This window comes from Mastacembelus armatus, chromosome 5 (genome assembly GCF_900324485.2).
Source record: "Mastacembelus armatus chromosome 5, fMasArm1.2, whole genome shotgun sequence".
Lineage (NCBI taxonomy): Eukaryota > Metazoa > Chordata > Actinopteri > Synbranchiformes > Mastacembelidae > Mastacembelus > Mastacembelus armatus.
Window position 1 is genome coordinate 12,234,270 of NC_046637.1, and position 19,243 is coordinate 12,253,512.

The following is a 19,243-nucleotide window of genomic DNA, read 5'->3' on the forward strand; positions in this document are numbered from 1 at the left end:
GTGGTAATTACAAGGATTTTTCCCTCGCCTTAAAAGCATCCTGATTTCTTTTATAGCAATAAGTACGTTGAACAGTTAATTCAATTCAATTCGGTTTATTTGTATAGCGCCAAATACAAATCATCTCAAGGCACTTTACAAAAACAAAAAACCCTTATGAGCAAGCACTTGGCGACAGTGGAGAGGAAAAACTCCCTTTAACAGAAGAAAAAACCTCCACCAGAACCGGGCTCAGTTTGGGCGGCCATCTGCCTCGACCGGTTGGGGTGAGTGGATAGAGGAGAGAGAAAATAACAGCAACAATAAACAACAAATAGACACCGCAGGTTGGTGAGGCCAGTACCTGCACATCAGCAATATACAGGACCAGGACCAGGACCAGGGACACCTGCAGAAGGTACAGAGAGAGAACAGAGAGAGGGAGAGCACAAGGTTAGTGACATTCAATGGTGGAATATACATGTGAGGAGAGGAGGAGAGGGGAACGGAAGGGAGGGGAGGTGAGGGTTAGGGTTGGGGAGCTCAGTGCACCAATGTACCTCAGGCAGTCTAGGCCTATAGCAGCATAACTAAAGGGATGGTTCAGGGTTACCTGAAGCCAGCCCTAACTATAGACTTTGTCAAAAAGGAAAGTTTTAAGTCTAGCCTCAAAAATACAGTCTGCCTCCTGAACCCAGACTGGGAGCTGGTTCCACAGGAGAGGAGCTTGATATCTAAAGGCTCTGCCTCCCATTCTGCTTTTGGAAACTCTGGGAACCACAAGTAGACCTGCACTCTGAGAGCGAAGTGGTCTATTGGGATAATATGGTACTATGAGGTCTTTAAGGTATGAAGGAGCTTGATCATGAAGGGATTGTATGTGAGAAGAAGGATTTTAAATTCTATTCTGTTTTTTACAGGGAGCCAATGAAGAGAAGCTAATATAGGAGAAATATGATCTCTCTTGCTAGTTCCTGTCAGGACTCTGGCTGCAGCATTCTGGATTAACTGGAGGCTTTTTATGGAGATAATGGGACATCCAGATAGTAATGAGTTACAGTAATCCTTGAGGTAACAAATGCATGGACAAGTTTTTCTGCGTCATTTTGAGACAGGATGTTCCTAATTTTGGCAGTGTTGCGCAAGTGAAAGAAGGCAGTTTCCTGCAGGAGGCCAGGGCTATGCCCTCTAAATTAGCCAGAATTTTAGAAAAGCTATTTCTGAGGTTTTTAGGCCCAAATACAATAACTTCTCTTTTCTCTGAATTTAAAAGTAGAAAGTTACTGGTCATCCAGGCCTTTATGTCAGTTAGACACGCTTGAAGTCTGGTTAACTGGTTTGTGTTAACAGGTTTCATAGATAGATACAGCTAAGTGTCATCTGCATAGCAGTGGTAATTAATAGAGTGCTTCCTAATGACATTACCTAAAGGAAAGCATGTACAGGGTAAACAGAATCGGTCCTAACACAGAACCTTGTGGAACTCCATAACTAACTTTTGTGCGTGTGGAAGGTTCATCATGGACATGAACAAACTGGAATCTGTCTGATAAATAGGATTGGAACCATTTTAATGCTGTTCCTCTGATACCAGTCACATGCTCCAATCTCTGTAATAAGATGCTAAGAAATACTTTTTTGTTGCAAAGAGAATAACAGTGGGCATGAGGGTAACTATTATAGACTGCAAATATCAATAAAGTAAAAATAAAGAAATTACATTTTAGTATGTAATTTTTCAGCAGTGTAGTGATTTGAAAACCCAGTCAGTCGTGCTGACTGATAAATTGTATTTTCATAGTCATTGCATTATGAACGCAATATACACTTTGCAAAAGACTGCCGAAAACAATTGGATTTGTTAAAGAATCTTTGAAGAAACTGCTTATCTGATTTTCCTGAGCGGTGGCTGTTGTTCACCAGTGAGCAGTTTAGTACTGGAGCAAACACGCTGGTGACCAATGCACAACAGATTGTGAGGACTGTTAACCAGTTTGTACTAGTTTATGGTCTTTGGGAACACTGTGTGCATGAATGATGCACTCTCGCCTGCTTTGTGTAGATTTATGGGCCCACATGTTTAACTTGATAGCCCTGCTAGAGTTTGTCAGTGATACTATATTGCTGAGTGTTCTGAACTAGTTGTTTATCCATTAAAGCAGAAAGACATAAAAACTCTGAAAATAGCCACTGTATTTTCTGGACTATACAATATAGTCAGTTGAGTCAAGAGTGCCATCTAATGCTAGTGACTAGTAGACAAAATGACAGTAAATTAACAGATATAAGCAAGAGCACTAAAAGCACAAAAAAGCCAGCACAAAATGCCAGAGCACTAAAAAAAATTGTAACTTGTAAGCTGAAAAGGTAAATAGGTTTATGTTCAGGCTAAACTCAAGTGAAAATGCTGCCCAGAAGAGCTATACTACAGATTTCAAGCCCAGGTAAAAAAAAAAAAAAAAAAGTATGCAGCTGAGACAGTTTTTTTTTTTTTTGGTTATTATCGGCATTCAGGCAATCTGAGAGAGGAGGTGGATATGCCACTTCACTCCCCACCCGATGTTGGGGAGTGAAGTTTGTTTGTTACTTGACACGGACGGATAAAGATCAGGCTAATTTAGACTACAATTAATCAATCAATAATTAGAACTAATTACACATATTTTTATATATATTTTTTTTATTTTGTTCAACAATGCTGTTTTTGCTAAAAGCAACTAATATTCTGGTGTGATTTATAGACAGGAAAATACAGTAAATATTTATTTATTAAATGTATTGCAATAGTGAACAGTGGTATCACAGATTTTACTCATATGTTGCAGGCCTATTGGCCAGCAAGTAATGAAAGCACCATAAATTTTAAGAATACTTGAGTATAGATCACCTCTACAGGAAAATATCTATCAGTGTTTTTCTGGTACTTTTGGGACTCATAATGCATTGTGCAGTATGTTGGACAGTTCTGGTCTGCCAGGTCTGTGTGGTAGATTTCTACAATTTGTATACCTCTAATTACTTGTGTTTACTGTAGATCCTGGTTATTGTAAAGTCCTTGAGCAAGAAAGAATGAACTATGCACAGCAAACATTACATACTAGTAAAACTACTGAAGAGAATGTTGCACAGGTATCAAGTACATTGCTGTTCTTCTTCTGCTCTCCTCTCTTTATTTATAATTTCTAAATTCAGCCTTCAAGTATTGATTAAAATCCAACATCAAAGAGCAGTTAAAGAGGAAGGGAGGAGGTCTGACTGCTGTATGGCCTCAGGCAGGCATAGAGAGCCTGTTTGGAAGTGATGCATGCAAAGTCCTGGTGTAGTAATATTATTTATGGGTAACATTGAAACATTTTAGCCAGTGAGCTACAGGTTCGGTTTTTTCATCAGCAGCGGGTAGATGTTTTTTAATAAAGCATATTTTGATTCCACATTTTTTAAAGTTTACAGTTGTTGTAGAAATGTCTTACAACTTGACAGTCTGCTGTTTTATAGATTATTTGCTTTAAATTATTTTATAATCATATCGTATTATCGTATCGTACATCATGTATTTGGGTCTTCCCAAATGTAATCAAATCACTGGCCTGGTCATATCAGTATCACACACTACCTGTTGTGTTAGATGGACCCATTTACATTGCCAGTAATCAGCCATCACCATTCATGGACACTAGTAATTTGTGAAGAGTGTAATGTATCCACCAGAGGCAGCTGAATTTATTTCAAAATCAATAACTAGACAATTCGTGCAGGGCTGCACACGATGTCCTGAGGAATGACCTCATAAGCTCTTGGCACTTAAGCTATCCAATTGCCACATATTGAAAGTTGAAAACCTCACTTTACATAGTAAATTTCCTGACTCTCTCAGAGCTATTATGTGCAGTTCTGCTGCTGTGTGTGGAGCCAGGTTTGAGGATTGTTTATTGTGTGGAAAAAGCTATAGCTGGTCTAGTAAAGAGGTCACCAGTCCTGAATTTATATAATCTTGTTAATGGTTTTCATCAGAGGCTCTCATGCACTCAATCCCCTGAGCACTTCAGATTTACTGTATAATTTTAACATTTCTGAGGTGTAGCCATTTCTTGTAGATTCAGTCTCTATGTGAGGAGTGATTTTAAACATTTACTTATCCACGGGAAGTCTTGTAGTTTTAATTCACAAGAGTCAGGTTTTGGTCAGGCTACAGAACAATAGTTCTTTACCGGCTTCTTATGAATAGAAAATAAATGCCAGGATGTGTGGGTGTTTTTTCTTCTCCTTCTTTTTTCTGTTAAAGGAACACGAAATACACTTGAGACTTTCATGTAGACCTTTTTGCCCGCATGCTCCAAGTCTGACGTTTGATGTGCTGTGTTTCTTACTTATTCCTTGTAATAAAAGGTTGGAGGACAGGGTAACACATGGCACATTACAGAGCTCAAGCCTAATCACCTCCAACTTCTGTAATATTATTGCACAGCCAATACAAATCTTCAGAGAATGCCTTTTTAAAAAGGAGAAAAACTGCAGGAAATGCAGGCATCTGAACAGTGTGTGGGTTGAGAGTTGGTGACACGTTTGGATTTGATTATAACGAGATGGCCTTATCCACTTTTCACCACGTAAGTTTAGAGACTAGACGGCGCAGCAAGTGTGGCACAATGAGAAAGTTGAATGTGCCTCCCTTGCCCCTTCCTCCCATTCTGCGTGCTTTGTTGTTCAAGTTTTCTAATGAAACACAAATGAAAATGTTTTCTGTTTGGGAGGAGGTCCAAGGCTGCTCACAATAACTGTGTGTTTGTGTGTATGTGTGTTTTGGCTATGTTTTTTGACTTATTAAAAAGTTAGTCTTGAGTTTCTGTCACTTCACTATTTCTACTTGTCTCTATATCTCACTATGAAGTTGTATTTTAGGCTTTCAGCACCTTGCACAGCATCATCATCTCATCGCAGTTCTGAATGTGCAGTAGCACTTTCTGTCAATTAACATGATGAACAAAAAGCCAGACAGGTCTTGACATGCTCATACGTGCAAAAGAAAAAAAAAATATTAAGACCAGGTGTCAAGGGAAAATTTTAAATTAGTTTTTGGATTTTTTTTTTTTTTATCTTAGTTTTATTTTCAGTCAAGGAACAATTTTAAACCCTAGACTAATGGGATTAATATTACTGTAATATGGCTACATTTCTTTGGCCCAAGGGTGCTAATGTCCTCTTTGCTGAAACAGCTTGTTTGCTTTTAGCTATGTAGGTCTAAATATCTGTATTGGGATATGAGCTGTCGTTTCATTATTTCTGAGCCTGATGTTTTAGCCCTAAGGCTCGGCTCGGCTCGGCTCCCCCTGCGTTCGTATCTGGCTGATCTTGGCAGTTCCCATGTTCTCGAAGTCCTTGGTGTGACTCGAACACTTCCGGGGAAATCTAGCCACACCACCCACTCTGAGAAATCAGACACACATGCACTCTCAAGATTAAGCTCCTCTTACCCACTTTTCTATGCTGCTGTGCTTCACAGAGTGACCCCCTGACCTTGCTTTACCACTGAGTTGTACCAGCAACCACGAAAGCCTCAGATTGTGGACAAACAGAGCTACTTTCTATTTAAAATAAAATGAGCACATTTGAAATGTATGTGTTTGTCATAAATATATCAGCTAGTAATTCCTCAAATCAGAAAGCTGAGCAGATGTCCTTACATTTGACAGTTTGCTCTATGCATTGCAGATGAGATTGTACAGACAGCAGCTGTCTCCCTCAGTATGCACGTTTGTTCTGCACATACACAGTAATTTTCCATCAAGAGCCTGCCCTTTATACACTAATGATGCCTGTGAAAAACCCAAATTACTTCTGTTTATTTTGAATTCAGACAAAATAATGCTGAAGTTGTTTAGACTGTAGTTTGTCTAATTAGTAAATTTAACAATATGCCTTTTCTCTAATTAAAGGACTAGGTGAGAAAATAGGGATGGGTGAGGTGAATGAGCTGAGCTTTCCTCTCTCTCAGCAACCACTGTTGAAGTGTCTGTGGGTATGTAACTGAATGAATGTAGAGCAGCACAAAGGTGGAGGAGACTGAAAAATATAACAATACTGACTGACATGCTGGAAACACAGCCTTCATTAGGCATCTGACGGTTATGTGGCGAAACATTCTGTTGAGTTCATACTCTTTGGGGAAGATAATGTTGAGTTATTTTTTACATTTGGAGCTTTTGAGCACCTGCCTTGTGAAGCAGTCTCAGGACATATGGTACTTTATGTTGCTCAAAGAGTAAAGTTGACTGTTCCTATGATAAGTATGTTTAACTAAACTGAACTTCTGTCAGTGATAATGGGATTTGACCACATAAAGTAACACCAGCTTTGTGGCTACAAGGTATTTCAGCTGTTCCACTGCCACATGCCACCCCCAGTTTAAGCTTAAAAAGCTTATAAAGATTTGTCTAAATTCTGCTAAAGAGAATATCATGCTGCACTTGTAGGATAAGTCTGATATTTTATATTCCGATGAAACCAACAATGCTGTTGTCTTTGAGTTTCCCAAGCCTGATGCATTTTCTGTGTCAGAGAGCTCTTTCTTTGTCTGAAAACTTTTAAAAACACATCAGTGAGACATATGGTTATTCCTTCATGACATGTTCCTTCAATACCACAAACATGGGCAGTATAGTTGATTTTGAGTCAATTCCACATACACTAACTATTCTTAAGTGCATAAAACTGGAAATACTCCTTAAAAATACGTTTAAAAAATTTCTCCTGTTGTCAAATAATGTTTGCTCAGAACTACACTTCAGGGAATTGTTGAAGCCTTTTTAAAGTAAAAGCATATTGTATATTAGTGCCACTTTTTTCAAAAAAAAAAAATTAAAAACATTCTGTAAGTGAAAGAGTTGAACCAATACGCTGATTTTGAAATAAATTCAGCCCTGTCCTTTTTCCTGAGATTATTAACAAAGACAATAGAATGTTTAATTAGTTTCAAATTAGCGGACTTCTTGTCTACAAGCCCAACTAATCTTTATTTTAATATTAGTTACATGTAAGCACATATGCTATAGGGACCTGTTGGCAACCTGAAGATGGTGGTGATTTTACAAGCAACAGACTAAGATAAAATCTTAAATTTGACTTCCCCCAGAGTGTGTGGCTTTGCCAGTTAATTTAAAACAGGAACTACTGTATATCAGACCTACCATTCTTTTTACATTCAATGTTTTATTTCTAGTGATGTGTTTTCTGTTTTCAGCTATAGGCCATAAGCCACAAATTGTAATATGATTCACTTGCCCTGTGCAGTGAGTTCACACAAAACACATCTGTGAGTGAAATCGCTTTTATTTTTATTGCATCTGATGCTCTTTGTGTGTATTCGTACCAGGTTAAACAGTAACGCTATTTTGAGGGATGTGGGTCTTGACTGTACATGGTTGTATACATGCATTTTTTTTTTTTTTAAATGAGGTACAGTGCAAATATTTCTGGTATTTTTTAAAATTGCTGTACTTTCTGATGTATGCAAGTAATCAGGTTAGAATTTCCTATTAAAAGGTTACAATATCTTCTTCACTTCCTTTCGGTTGCTCCCTTCAGGGGTCGCCACAGCGAATCATCTGCCTCCATTTAACCCTATCCTCTGTATCCTCCACACCCACAGCAACTATCCTCATGTCCTCCTTCACTACATCCAAGAACCTCCTCTTTGGTCTTCTACTAGGCCTCCTTTCTGGCAGCTCTAACCTCAGCATCCTTTTACCAATATATTCACTGTCCCTCCTCTGAACATGTCCAAACCATCTCAATCTGGCTTCCCTGGCTTTTTCTTCAAAACATCTAACATGAGCTGTCCCTCTGATATACTCATTCCCGATCCTATCCATCCTCGTCACTTCCAGAGAGAACCTCAACATCTTCAGCTCTGCTACCTCCAGCTCTTCCTCCTGTCTTTTTCTCAGTGCCACTGTCTATAAACCATACAATATCTATAGAAAAAATAGTCTACCATCCCTATCAATTGTGAACTTTGGACTGCATGAGGCTAGAGACAATTTATTAGGTAAAATTAATTGACAACAGCACCTAAGGTAGGATTTTGATGTTTATTCTACTTGGAGACAGTACAATTCAACTCCTCCAATACACCACCTTTATGCTACCACTCTTTGTTTGCCCAATTTACATGGACATTGTAGCTCAGGATGTATTTGATAGCCTAATCCATCCTGTAATAAAGTTCCTGGTGACATGGACGTGCCAGGCCAGCTGTCCTTCACATACCTGATGCTAACATTGGAGATGAGATTGATATTTCTACTCCATCCCCCACTGACTAATGCAAGTTAAACGGTCCTGTGGCTGTTGTTAGGCTGCTGTTTTTCAAGAGCTCTCAGGGGTTCTTGGCTTGTTGTTGAGTGTGATATTATGGAACAAATAGCAGGGCTTAATGGTAGTGTAGATGATTTAACTGCCCTGAGGGCAATAAAAGAGGAAAAATGATTTTGTATACCTAGACACCATACAAGGTGTTGTTTTGTGGGGGTTTTGAATCCTTTTGTTTCCTCTGAGCTTCCTAAAAATATTAGAATGCAAAGTTTCACCAAACTGAAATTTAAAAATACATTTGTATGTAACTGTAAAATAGTGGTTAGCCACATAATTGCTATTCATGTGTGTTTTCTGGATTTAAGATTCATGTATGTTGTTTGTGTGCAGCGCGGCTCTCCTTCAGGCCCAGCACCGACTGTGTTGTCTGCCCTGCTCTATCAGAGATGCTGTGGCTTTAATCCTTTGCCCACAGGGAACGGCTGACACGGATGAGTGTAAACTGTTGACATGGTGCTGTCTCCTATGCTGTCTGATCAAAGACGTTGCAGCCCTCCTGTTTCACAACCTGCCTTCAAATATGCTCCAAGTCTCTACCACAGAGACTGCTTCCCTCTCTGTTTCACACTTTATGTTAACCAATGTCTCCCTGTAGTGAGTTGATGCATCTGATAATAACAAAGCAGCCATTTATGGACCCTTTCCAGTAGATTCTGTGACCTCCCTCCAAGCAGTGAATTTGATTTGGAAAACCATGTGTAAGTGGCTCATACCAGAGAGAAGATCATTTTTGGAGATGGCAGTGCACTGACTTTTAAGTGCAATGAAAGACTTTGCTTGATGTAGTTCTTAGTTTAATTAATCCCCAGTAATGATGCAACTATTAGTAAGAGCTGAGCTTGTTTTAAGTGGCTGGAGATGTGTGCATGTGTGTGTGTTTTTGTATTTGACGTGTGGAGATGCTAATCAAGCCAACTTCAGTGCAGCCCACTGTGGTTTAGCTTCTGTAGTCCAGGGACTTGTTCTATTGTTCTGAAGTTGCCTTTAACCTCATGAGTTTAATGACGGGTGATATACAGTAGTTGTCATGGTTACAGTGTGATGATGTCAAAACATGTGTTAATACAATAAGAGCATGGAAATCCTGTCATGTATGTAATTTAAATGGACATTCAAAATTAGCTTGTGGGAAAATGAATAATAGTAGTACTAGTTGTAAATAGTGCAACCTGTTGGTGTTTTTCAGTCATTGTGTTCTGAATGCTAAATGTTGTTGCTGGTAGAGATCTTTTGTTAGTGTTAGAATGAACAGATTTTCAAGCCAACCAGCATTAGACAACACAACTTTGGGTTTTGAAAGCCACAGTAGGTTTTGGCTGCTTAAAGCAACACAAAACACTCTTGTTTTGTTGTGCACCTGACTCACAATGGCTTCACCCAGACCTTTTTTTTTTCTCCACTGGCACAAGCTGCATCCGTTGTGGAGCATGTTTTCCCCTATGAATTTGACTGGGACTACATGCTTTAGGGAGTTTGTATGCTCAAGGACAATTTGTGCTGCTAGCATTTATTGTAATTTTGTTGACAATGTTTGATTTCTTTTGGGCAATTTGCCTTAAGAAGTTATAGAGTCATTTGTGCCCAGAAGACATGGGACTGATTGTCTGCAGCCCTGGTAAGACAGGCTGTCTGCATTTTGCTAAATTGAGTTTCCACATAGGAGCTTAGCAGGAAAGCTGTTGTGGCGGTATTAAATCCATGCATATATTGCAAAATATTGACTAGCTAGTCTTCATTTTTATTTATTTTTTCTTTCTCTGGACAGCTGCTGCATTGATTGCAAAGCATTTGATTGATTATAACCATAAGAGAGCAGGAAGCATCATAAAGGCTGTAGGAGAAGCTCCTCTTCTTTGCAGATTGCTGATGAAGATGATCATTACCAACCATTAAGGCTTAGTGCCAAATGATGACACCTGGGCTGGAAGCAAGGGATTTCTTGTTCACATCACATAATTACTACTGTTGCTCGTGCCTGTGTTTTCGCTGGTTCAGATTGTGAGGCTAGGATGTCCAGGACATTGTCATTTGTCAGCATAGCTAGGTGGGTAGCGGGCCCTACTAGGTAAAAGTAATATTTGATAAAATATAATACAGTCTCTTTCATCTCTGGAAGGTTTTAAACCTATTTGAGAGTAGTGTGGGAAAGATGGAAGGCACTTTGTTTTTATTAAACAGAACAGTGGTACTTATAATCTACAATTTTGAGTTTTTCAAAATATATTTGTGTAAATTGTATTTAATGAAAAATGTGAATTATATTTTGCAGTGATGTATTCAAATATTTCTGTTACCTATTTTTTAAAATGAAGCACACAAAATTTGCGCATGTTGTTGCATGATGCCGTATGATTAAGAGCTTAAGAAAAACCATATAAGTAAACAATAGCAGTAAATCAATATCACAATATTAAAGCATATATCATGACAAGGCAAATACATATTCAAAATTCCACATAAAACAGTCAAATAAAATTTTAAAACAATGATCTCTCTGTTTGCATCCAGCAAATGTTCATGCATGTGAAAGAAGAACTAAATTGTTTATTCATTTTGACGTTACAGATTTATTATCCGATAACTTTGTTTACGTCATCACAATATGATTTTGCTAAAGGAATCTATTGGGTCATCTATGACTCCGTTATCCAACCCTAGAAGACCCTGGTCTGCTGAACATGTAACTTACATGTCTATCATGCTGTCCCCTAAACCCTGACACACCTTTTTCATAGGCACTACAAATTTTCATCAGATGTAAATCTACTATATTCTGCACCAGCCACATACACTTTTAATAGATTTTTGAATAAGCTGTTGTAGTAATGTTTAGGTTGTAAATCAAATTCTTCTTTCCCTGTAGATTTTCTGACCTCTGTTTATGCCTCCCTCAGTTGGATCTGGCGGCCAGCCTCGCCACGTTGGAGACGGGCGCCATGGGAACACAGGCCTAATGAGGGAGAGGAGGGCAGCTGGTGACCCCTACTGGTCCTATTCAGGTGAGCTCTCATTTGTGTGCAGACCAGAGCCCTCAGCACGGTCAGAAATGCATTTCTGACTTGCTCACCTCTGCTCTTCCTTGCCGATCATTTTCATATTTTTGTCTACCGTTTTTTCAGTAACCCCTATTCCCTTTTTGCAGCTGTATGGCCAGATAGTGGGCATTTAGTTTCCATATAATAGTATACCTGAGCTTTATGTTTTCATTGCTCTTAATAACTATAATTATACTAATGCACTGGAGAGATAAAAGCACTGATGTACACTAAAGTGAGCTGATGTTCACATCGTGTTTTAGGCAACTGTGATTAAGCGCAAAAAATGTTGACTCAATAAAATGTGTTCATTCTCAGGTTTGTATCAGGCATGCCCATTGTGTGGGTAGAAATGAATATGGATTATTTATGTATGAAGTTTAATGACATCCTACTCCTCTGTAAAAAGTGGTGACATCTAACACGACATAAAGGAAAATGCTTATGACTCTGTAGTGCAGTTTCCGAAACCAGCAGACCTATTTTCATTTGCACGGCAGTATGAGGTTCTTCAATTCAGCAGGCCTTAGCTGTATGTGTGGTTGTTTAATTTCTGCCTCCATCACTGCTAATATGCAGGCTTTTAATGCCAAAGTAAGTGCTTCTGTGATTTTAGACTAGCCTTCTCCTTTACTTTCTCATCCATCTAACCAAACAGACTGACAAAAATTGCAACTCACAGTCAGATGTATGCTCAAATGGATGATTCATTAGGTGCTATTTTATTGTTGTACATATTGTCAGAGCAGTATGTGTTTGTGTGTATTTGAGTGGTGAGGTTTCCAAGTCTTTGATAGAAAACTAATTTATCAAACATATGTATAAAAATATTTGTTAATGTGCAGATTTTTAAGACTGTCAAAGACCTGTGTTTTGGTTGTAACCGTTATACAGCAATTAACATTTTAACACTGCACTCTCAAAGGTTATCAGGATACAAACATACTGGGATTAGAGATTTTATTATTTTTATTACTACTTTTCATAAATTCTTTCATCTGTTATTTCAATAATCTGGACAAATGCAGATAAATTCCCAGATTTCTTGTCACTGATGTTTCTTAGCATGTTTAGCCAGGTATGCAGTCCAAGAGAGGTGTTTTTGGCAGGGACATGTTCTGATAAGCAGATATTTTCTTTCTGAGCACTGAGCCACATTGGGCAATGCACATTCACACCCTAGTGCAAACACAGCCTTTTGTTGGTCATTCAGCAGCTCCGGTGGGACATTGGGGTTATGTGCTTTGATCGAGGGCACCTCACTGGATGAGCTCCGGAAGGGAGGAGCAGTTAGTAAAATTATATTTACAGGTTCCAAGGTCCAAAAACATCACATAGCAAATAACGAGCTTGGTCCCTCTGCTGTTGCAGGGCATTACAGCTCAGAAAATTATTTTACTGATGGAATATTTTGTCTTTGGCACTGTGGTTGTGAGCGCAGAATCCCATGGTTTTAGGCAAGAAAATGGTACAAACAGTGAGAAATGAACTGTGCTTACTTTGGACTTAAATTTGTTTGGTATTCGTGTCACTCCTTATAGTGGTCTTCGTTTCCTCCAGTTGTCTAGCAGAGGCAGTAAAAGAGTGTCTGCTTTGACTATCCAAGCCTGATTGCTTTTCCCACTGTCTACAATGTGTGTACAGCTCATTATGGGAACCCTAGGAATTTCAAACAGAGACCTTCAATATATAGTCAGCTTTAATAACCTAACTTGCTTATTGATTTTCCAAAATATAACTTGGGATGATCAAAGTGTTGAAAGTGTTTTTCTTTAAATAGAACATCATTAATTAATTAATAACAATTTGGCAATATTTACTTTTTATTTAGACTGATTGGTATAACAAATACTGGTCAACTAAGTGGCCTCTACACTATACAACACTTTATAAATAAAATAAAATGGCAGTAAGTGAAATTCTGTATGTATCCTCTTTCTCTCTCTGTATAGGGATATATATGTATAAAAATACAGGCAAAAAGTATTTGATCCCCAAGCAAAATATGACTTAGCATTTGGTAGAGAAACCCTTGTTGGCAAGCACAGAAGTAAGATGTTTCTTGTAGTTGGTCACCAGGTTTGCACACATCTCAGGAGGGATTTTGGTCCAGTCTTCTTTACAAATCCTCTCTAAATCCAGGTCTCTTTGGCTGTTGCTTTGCAACTTGAAGTTTTCAGCTCCTTACACAGATTTTCTATAGGATTAAGGTCTGGAGACTGGCTAGGCCAGTCCATGACCCTAATATGCTTCTTCTTGAGCCCTTCCTTTGTTGCTTTGGCGGTATGTTTTTGGTTATTGTCATACTGGAAAACCCATCCAGAATCCATCTTTAGATTTTTGGCTGATGGAACATGGAGCTCATTTAAGATTCATTGCCCCGTATATTGACCCCTTGCTGTGAAGTTGTCCTGTACCCTTAGCAGCGAAACAGCCCCAAAGCATAATGTTTCCAACTCTGCTTGACTGTAGGGATGGTGTTCTTGGGATAATAGTCAGTATTTCTCTCCCTTCAAACACAGCGAGTTAAGCTGATACCAAAGAGCTCATTATTGGTCTCATCTGACCAGAGCACTTTCTCCCAAGCCTTCTCTGAATCATTTAGATGTTCACTGGCAAACTCTAGACAAGCTTGTATATGTGCCTTCTTGAGCAGGGGGACCTTGCGGGCCCTGCAGAATTTCATTTCATGTTCATCCTTTCCCCATGAGGTGAGTTCTTCCACGGATCTCCAGACCGAGGGCGATTGATCGTTACTTTGTATTTCTTCCATTTCCGAATAATCGTACTGACAGTTGTCTCGTTCTAACCAAGCTTCTTGCTGATGGTCTTCTAGCCAATTCCAGTGTTGTCCAGGTCTACAGTCTTCTCCCTGATGGCCTTTGACAGCTCTTTGTTCTTGCCCATGATGGTGGAGAGGTTGGAATGGAAGATATAGATTCTGTAAATAAATATCTTTTATAAACATAATGAGCTTACAATAGGAGTACTTTTTTTATGTTCCACATAGGCACATAACTGATCTGTAGGAGACAGAATTCTTGCTGGTTTGTAGGGGATCAAATACTTATTTAACTCATTGAAATGCTTATTAATTCATAACCTTTATATAATGTGGTTTTTGTTTATATTATACCCCTCTGTTAAAATAAACCTACCCTAATAATTATGTACAGTTAATTTCTTTGTAAGTGGTCAAACTTATAAAATCACCAGGGGATCAAATAATAATTTTATTTCTATATATATATATATATATATATATATGTATATATGTTATATGTATGTTTTTTTATTTATTTTTTTTACCTGACAGGCGGTTTTGTATGTTTTTGTTTTAATAGGAACATCATGTTTTGTAATGTTCTGGAGCAGTTCAGCTTTGTGTTAATGTTCTGTGTTTATGCACTGAGTTGATTGCTTGCTTAGCAAGAGGCAGGGTGGTTATTAGGAGAAGATAGGGTCTCTTAATGCATTTTACATTTTTTATATAAGGCAGGGTGTACAAAAATGAACAAACATCCTGTTTTGAACTGGCTGACATGAGTTGATTTTGTACTTTCAATTCAAGCCTGTGCAGAGCACTAATTCCTACCAGTGAAGGCAGCTGGCTGATTGTACTGAGAAAAAGGGAAGCATTGAGGGAACACAGAAATGTCCATTGCTTTGGAAAGGTAATTAGTGGCTAAGGCTGTGAATGGGGAACAGACAAGCGTGCCTTAGCAGCTAAATGGTTATTAAGGGCATTTGCTCTGTGCAAGTGAGTGTAAAAAAAAAAGTGCACACCGTAGGGTTAGCCGGAAGCTGGAAGGTGCTGGTATAAGACAGACTATAGTTCTGTGAGCTATATGCACATGTATATATAGAAAAGTGGATTACCTATTGTTTCACACAGGCTTTCCTCACCCTTCTCTGTGTAGCCAATAATCCACATACCTCTCTGGGAGGGTGCTCCTTAAAGAATCTGAATGGTCTTATGTAGTGTAGGAATACACTAAGTAATTACTGATGTAGAAAATTTCTGAAGTCCTTAGGTCTGTTCAGATCAGATTTTTCATTTAAAAAAGTTAAATGTATAATGCATTTTGCAATAATGATGATAAACATTTCTCGTATTTCTTGCTTTAGACGTTTGGCAGTATATGATGCAGTAGTTTGAGTTTTTTTCACTAAGTAATGACATTAATGCTATCGGTATCAAAATTTATTTCAGATTTTTCACGATAAGACGATAGCTAGGCCTTTTCATCTTACAATTTAGTCCAATGCATAGAGGAAAAATGTACACAGTGCAATCAGCAGCGCTTATCATTCCATGTCATGTCACCTTCCTGTGTGCGTAGGTTATGAGCCTCAAAACCCACACCCTGAAATTTGATTAAAAGTTATTTAAGGAGTACACTGTGTGTGTGTGTGTGCGTGTGAGGGTGTGTGTGTGTGTGTGTGTGTGTGTGTGTGTGTAGGCATTTTTCATAAGAGGGATGATATCATACTCACCGTAAGACTCCCACAGGAACAGGGCTATGCATCATTTTTCCCCTTTTTATATCTCTGCAGGCTTCACATCTTCTGTTAGTTTTCCCGGCTCTCCTTTAGTAGTAGCTTTATGTTTTTGGCCAATATAGATGATAGTTTGCTTTTGATTGCACTCTTGTTGATTTATTGTTCTAGTTTAATTACAGCACAACAGTTGGGTACCTTAATGTGCATTTGCAGAAGCATTATGGTAGATCCCCTGTAACCGTTTGTAGAATGAAAAACACAAAAGAAAAACAAAGAAAGGAAATAATGGCATTAGATGTATAAAGATATAGATTAATGCCCCAAAGACAATCTTGATTTTCATTTTCGCTATATGATGGGATTTTGGCACTGAATGAACTCAGGTTTCATTTTTCACTGATATGAAGCTGTTTAATGAAAACATGTATGTTTTACATACACTCACATCCTCAGAATATTTTGGTTTAAAAAAAAAAAAAAAAAAAAAAGTTCGTATTCTGGAAATGCAGTCAAGTGCACATGCTTCTGCAGCTCAAATCCTTGAAATTATGTGGTAGTGTCCCTCTGCAAATGAATATAGTCATTAAAGCACTTCATCTCAACGATTTTATTTATTTATTTCATTTATATCTTACTACTATTAGTCCAGTGCAGCATATGGATAAAGCACTTACTGTCTTTCATCCACCACTGATATCACAGATATTTGGATAGATGCTACTTTATTACTACTGAAAGGCTGATGGAGCCACTAAAAAGACCCTGCAATTATCTGATACATGGGATGAAATGAGATAAACTTTATTAATCCCACAAGGGAAATTCAGGTAGTCTTGTAGTGAAAGTAATAAGTACTAAGTAGTAAATGTAGTCAGTAACAGCCCAGTTCATGTTCATCAGTCATCTACCATTGGTGTCTTGAACAGCCTGATGGCAGAGGGGATGAAGGATCTCCTGTATTGTGTGGATTATATTTTCTCCCACTGTCTGTTTTATTCTACTTCACTGAGATTGCTCGTGATCATTAGCAATCTTTCCACTCATGTCTCACATAATGAAGTGAATGAAGTGTCATTTTCAATCAATTGCTATGTTGATCCAACTTAATTAGTACTTTAGAGGATACAAAACAAGATTAGGTAACTCACTGTTCTTGATTGCCAGGGCTGTTTGTTTTGGCTTTGAATTAACCCTCAATTCTTCTGCTGCATGGATTTGTCTTTAGATTGTGTTTGTTTTTCTTTACTACTTCTGATCTGTCACATTGCACTCTTAAATTTTTTCTAAAATATATAAAAATTCTAGTATCCTACTATTGGCTTAAATTACCCTATTAATATACTTTTTTTTTCAAGACACACCATTATTTAAACAAATATAGAGAATGTCAAAACACAAGTTTCTGGGTTGATTTCATAATTCCACTATACCTTTCAGATTGATTAGTTTTTACATGTTAAACCCTGTGAATTATATAACATTAAAATGGCAGGGTGCTTCTGAGGCCAGTGTACTTTCTCTTGTGGCTTGACACCCCCCTACAAAGGCTAGAGGGAAAAGAGCAAAGCTGTGTTGTCATGGCGCCCGACAAGATTTCTGCCTCCTGCAGGAAACCGAAGGATAGGAATTATCCAAGTAGACCTGCATGTATGAGAAACACTTGACTTTTAAGAAAAGCTCACTGACTTTACAGCTGCACCTGGTCAGAATGGAGGATAAACTATTGGGCATTAACAACAGGTATCCAGGGGCATACTCCTCAGGGAGGTAGAAAGACGAACATTTTTTTTTTCCCAATGATCAATGTAGAGGCAATTTTTGCAAGAGCTTCAGAGATGTTGCCCTGATCCCATTGATGAAATTAGATTCATTGTAAATAATGATGTTACACTCCTGATTGTTTTTAGACAATCAAATAATGCCCATTAAAGGTATTGTCGGATTTGTTTGGTATCATGAGTCATGATGAACAGTTTTTATTGTCCAGAATATCACTACAAAGCTGTTGTTTCTGCCAGAATTAAATACCTAAAATGGCACTTCATATAATTTCCAATTGACATTATCATAAACTAGACAATATTCCTAAAACAAAGTAACTATACGCAGTATCTGTCTCAGAAGGCTTGTAACAGCTGTCACAATATTTCTGCTTTATCCTGTTTGGTAAAGCTTTGCTTCTACCTTCCCAGTCTTCAGCTGCTAAATACTTTCTAGTTAAGCATTTAAAGTAATTGTAAAGTAAATTTTTCTCATCTTTTCTGTTACTTAGACTGTGCTTATCCCCAAATGGCTGTAGATTGCATTGTTGTTGGGCATGACACATGCAGGAACATCAGTGGTAAATTCTTACTTCAAGCTATTATTTGAAAGCCCATTATATATTATGCTTGAGGGTTTTCTGAACACACATCAAAATGCTATTCATTGTTTCTGTGTTAATCTGCACAGAAGCAGCATACTGACAATTGCTATTGACAGTTGAAACTCATCACTTGTCTAGAAAAGCATTCACTCCCTGGATTGACATATCCCAGGTACTGTACCCAGACTACTGCTTGTTGTGCTTATGTGGGTTTTCTATCTTGTTCTTTATTTTAGCTATAGAATTTTTTTCTATTTACAATCACGTCACATGTGCTAAAACCATAGGACCTTTTGAACTTTGTTGTTCACATTGTGCAACATTACTACCTCTATAGCCATGGTGCTTTCTTGACTTGATTAATTGGCTCCTCCTAGGAGAACAGAGAGATTCGTCTGTCTTCTACCCTGCATTTATAGTCACAGCCATTCTGTGTAATGAGGGAAGCTTAACACAACATCATCTATATTCCTCCAGTCTTGCTGATGTGTCGTATCAACCTGTAGTTATACCTGCACTCATTTTCTGAGAAAATGAGAGGTGCAGGAACACTAATTATTAAAAATGAAATTTGCTAGGGCCTGAGCTAACTCATTATTCATCTTGGTTATTGCTAGCAGTTTGGATCAGCCTTCGTGTGCCAGAATTGGTCCATTTGTCTCTGTCAAGGGTGGGCCCTTGACAGATGTGCCAATATGGCTACTGAAGTTCTGTACTGAGGGAGAGGCATCTTAATTCTCCATGATGTATCATTCTGGCAGCAACCAATTTAGCACAATTGAGCTCCAAATCATCTTACTTCCCACTGCCTCTGACAATCTGTTTCCTTTCTGTAGATGAGGTAAATATATTAGGGATAGAAATAAATTAAGCATTCCCACGCCCTGAACTAATACTGTCAGCCAGTTTTTGTTGAACTTGTTTTTACTGTTACACTGACATGTCCAAAGAATAGTATCCTAGGCCTGTGCCTCCAGGATACATAAAGCCA

At 38.2% G+C, this 19,243-nt stretch overlaps 1 protein-coding gene across 2 annotated transcripts in view; it reads left to right on the top strand.

The window, feature by feature from the left end:
- The window catches only part of ca16b (carbonic anhydrase XVI b), a 97,329-nt gene that overhangs the window by 12,489 nt on the left and 65,597 nt on the right, over positions 1-19,243 (top strand). For both annotated transcript variants that reach the window (XM_026306406.1, XM_026306407.1), the window contains exon 2: positions 11,244-11,348. In XM_026306406.1, coding sequence (XP_026162191.1) covers positions 11,244-11,348 — 105 coding nt within the window. The remainder of the gene's footprint in view (positions 1-11,243; positions 11,349-19,243) is intronic.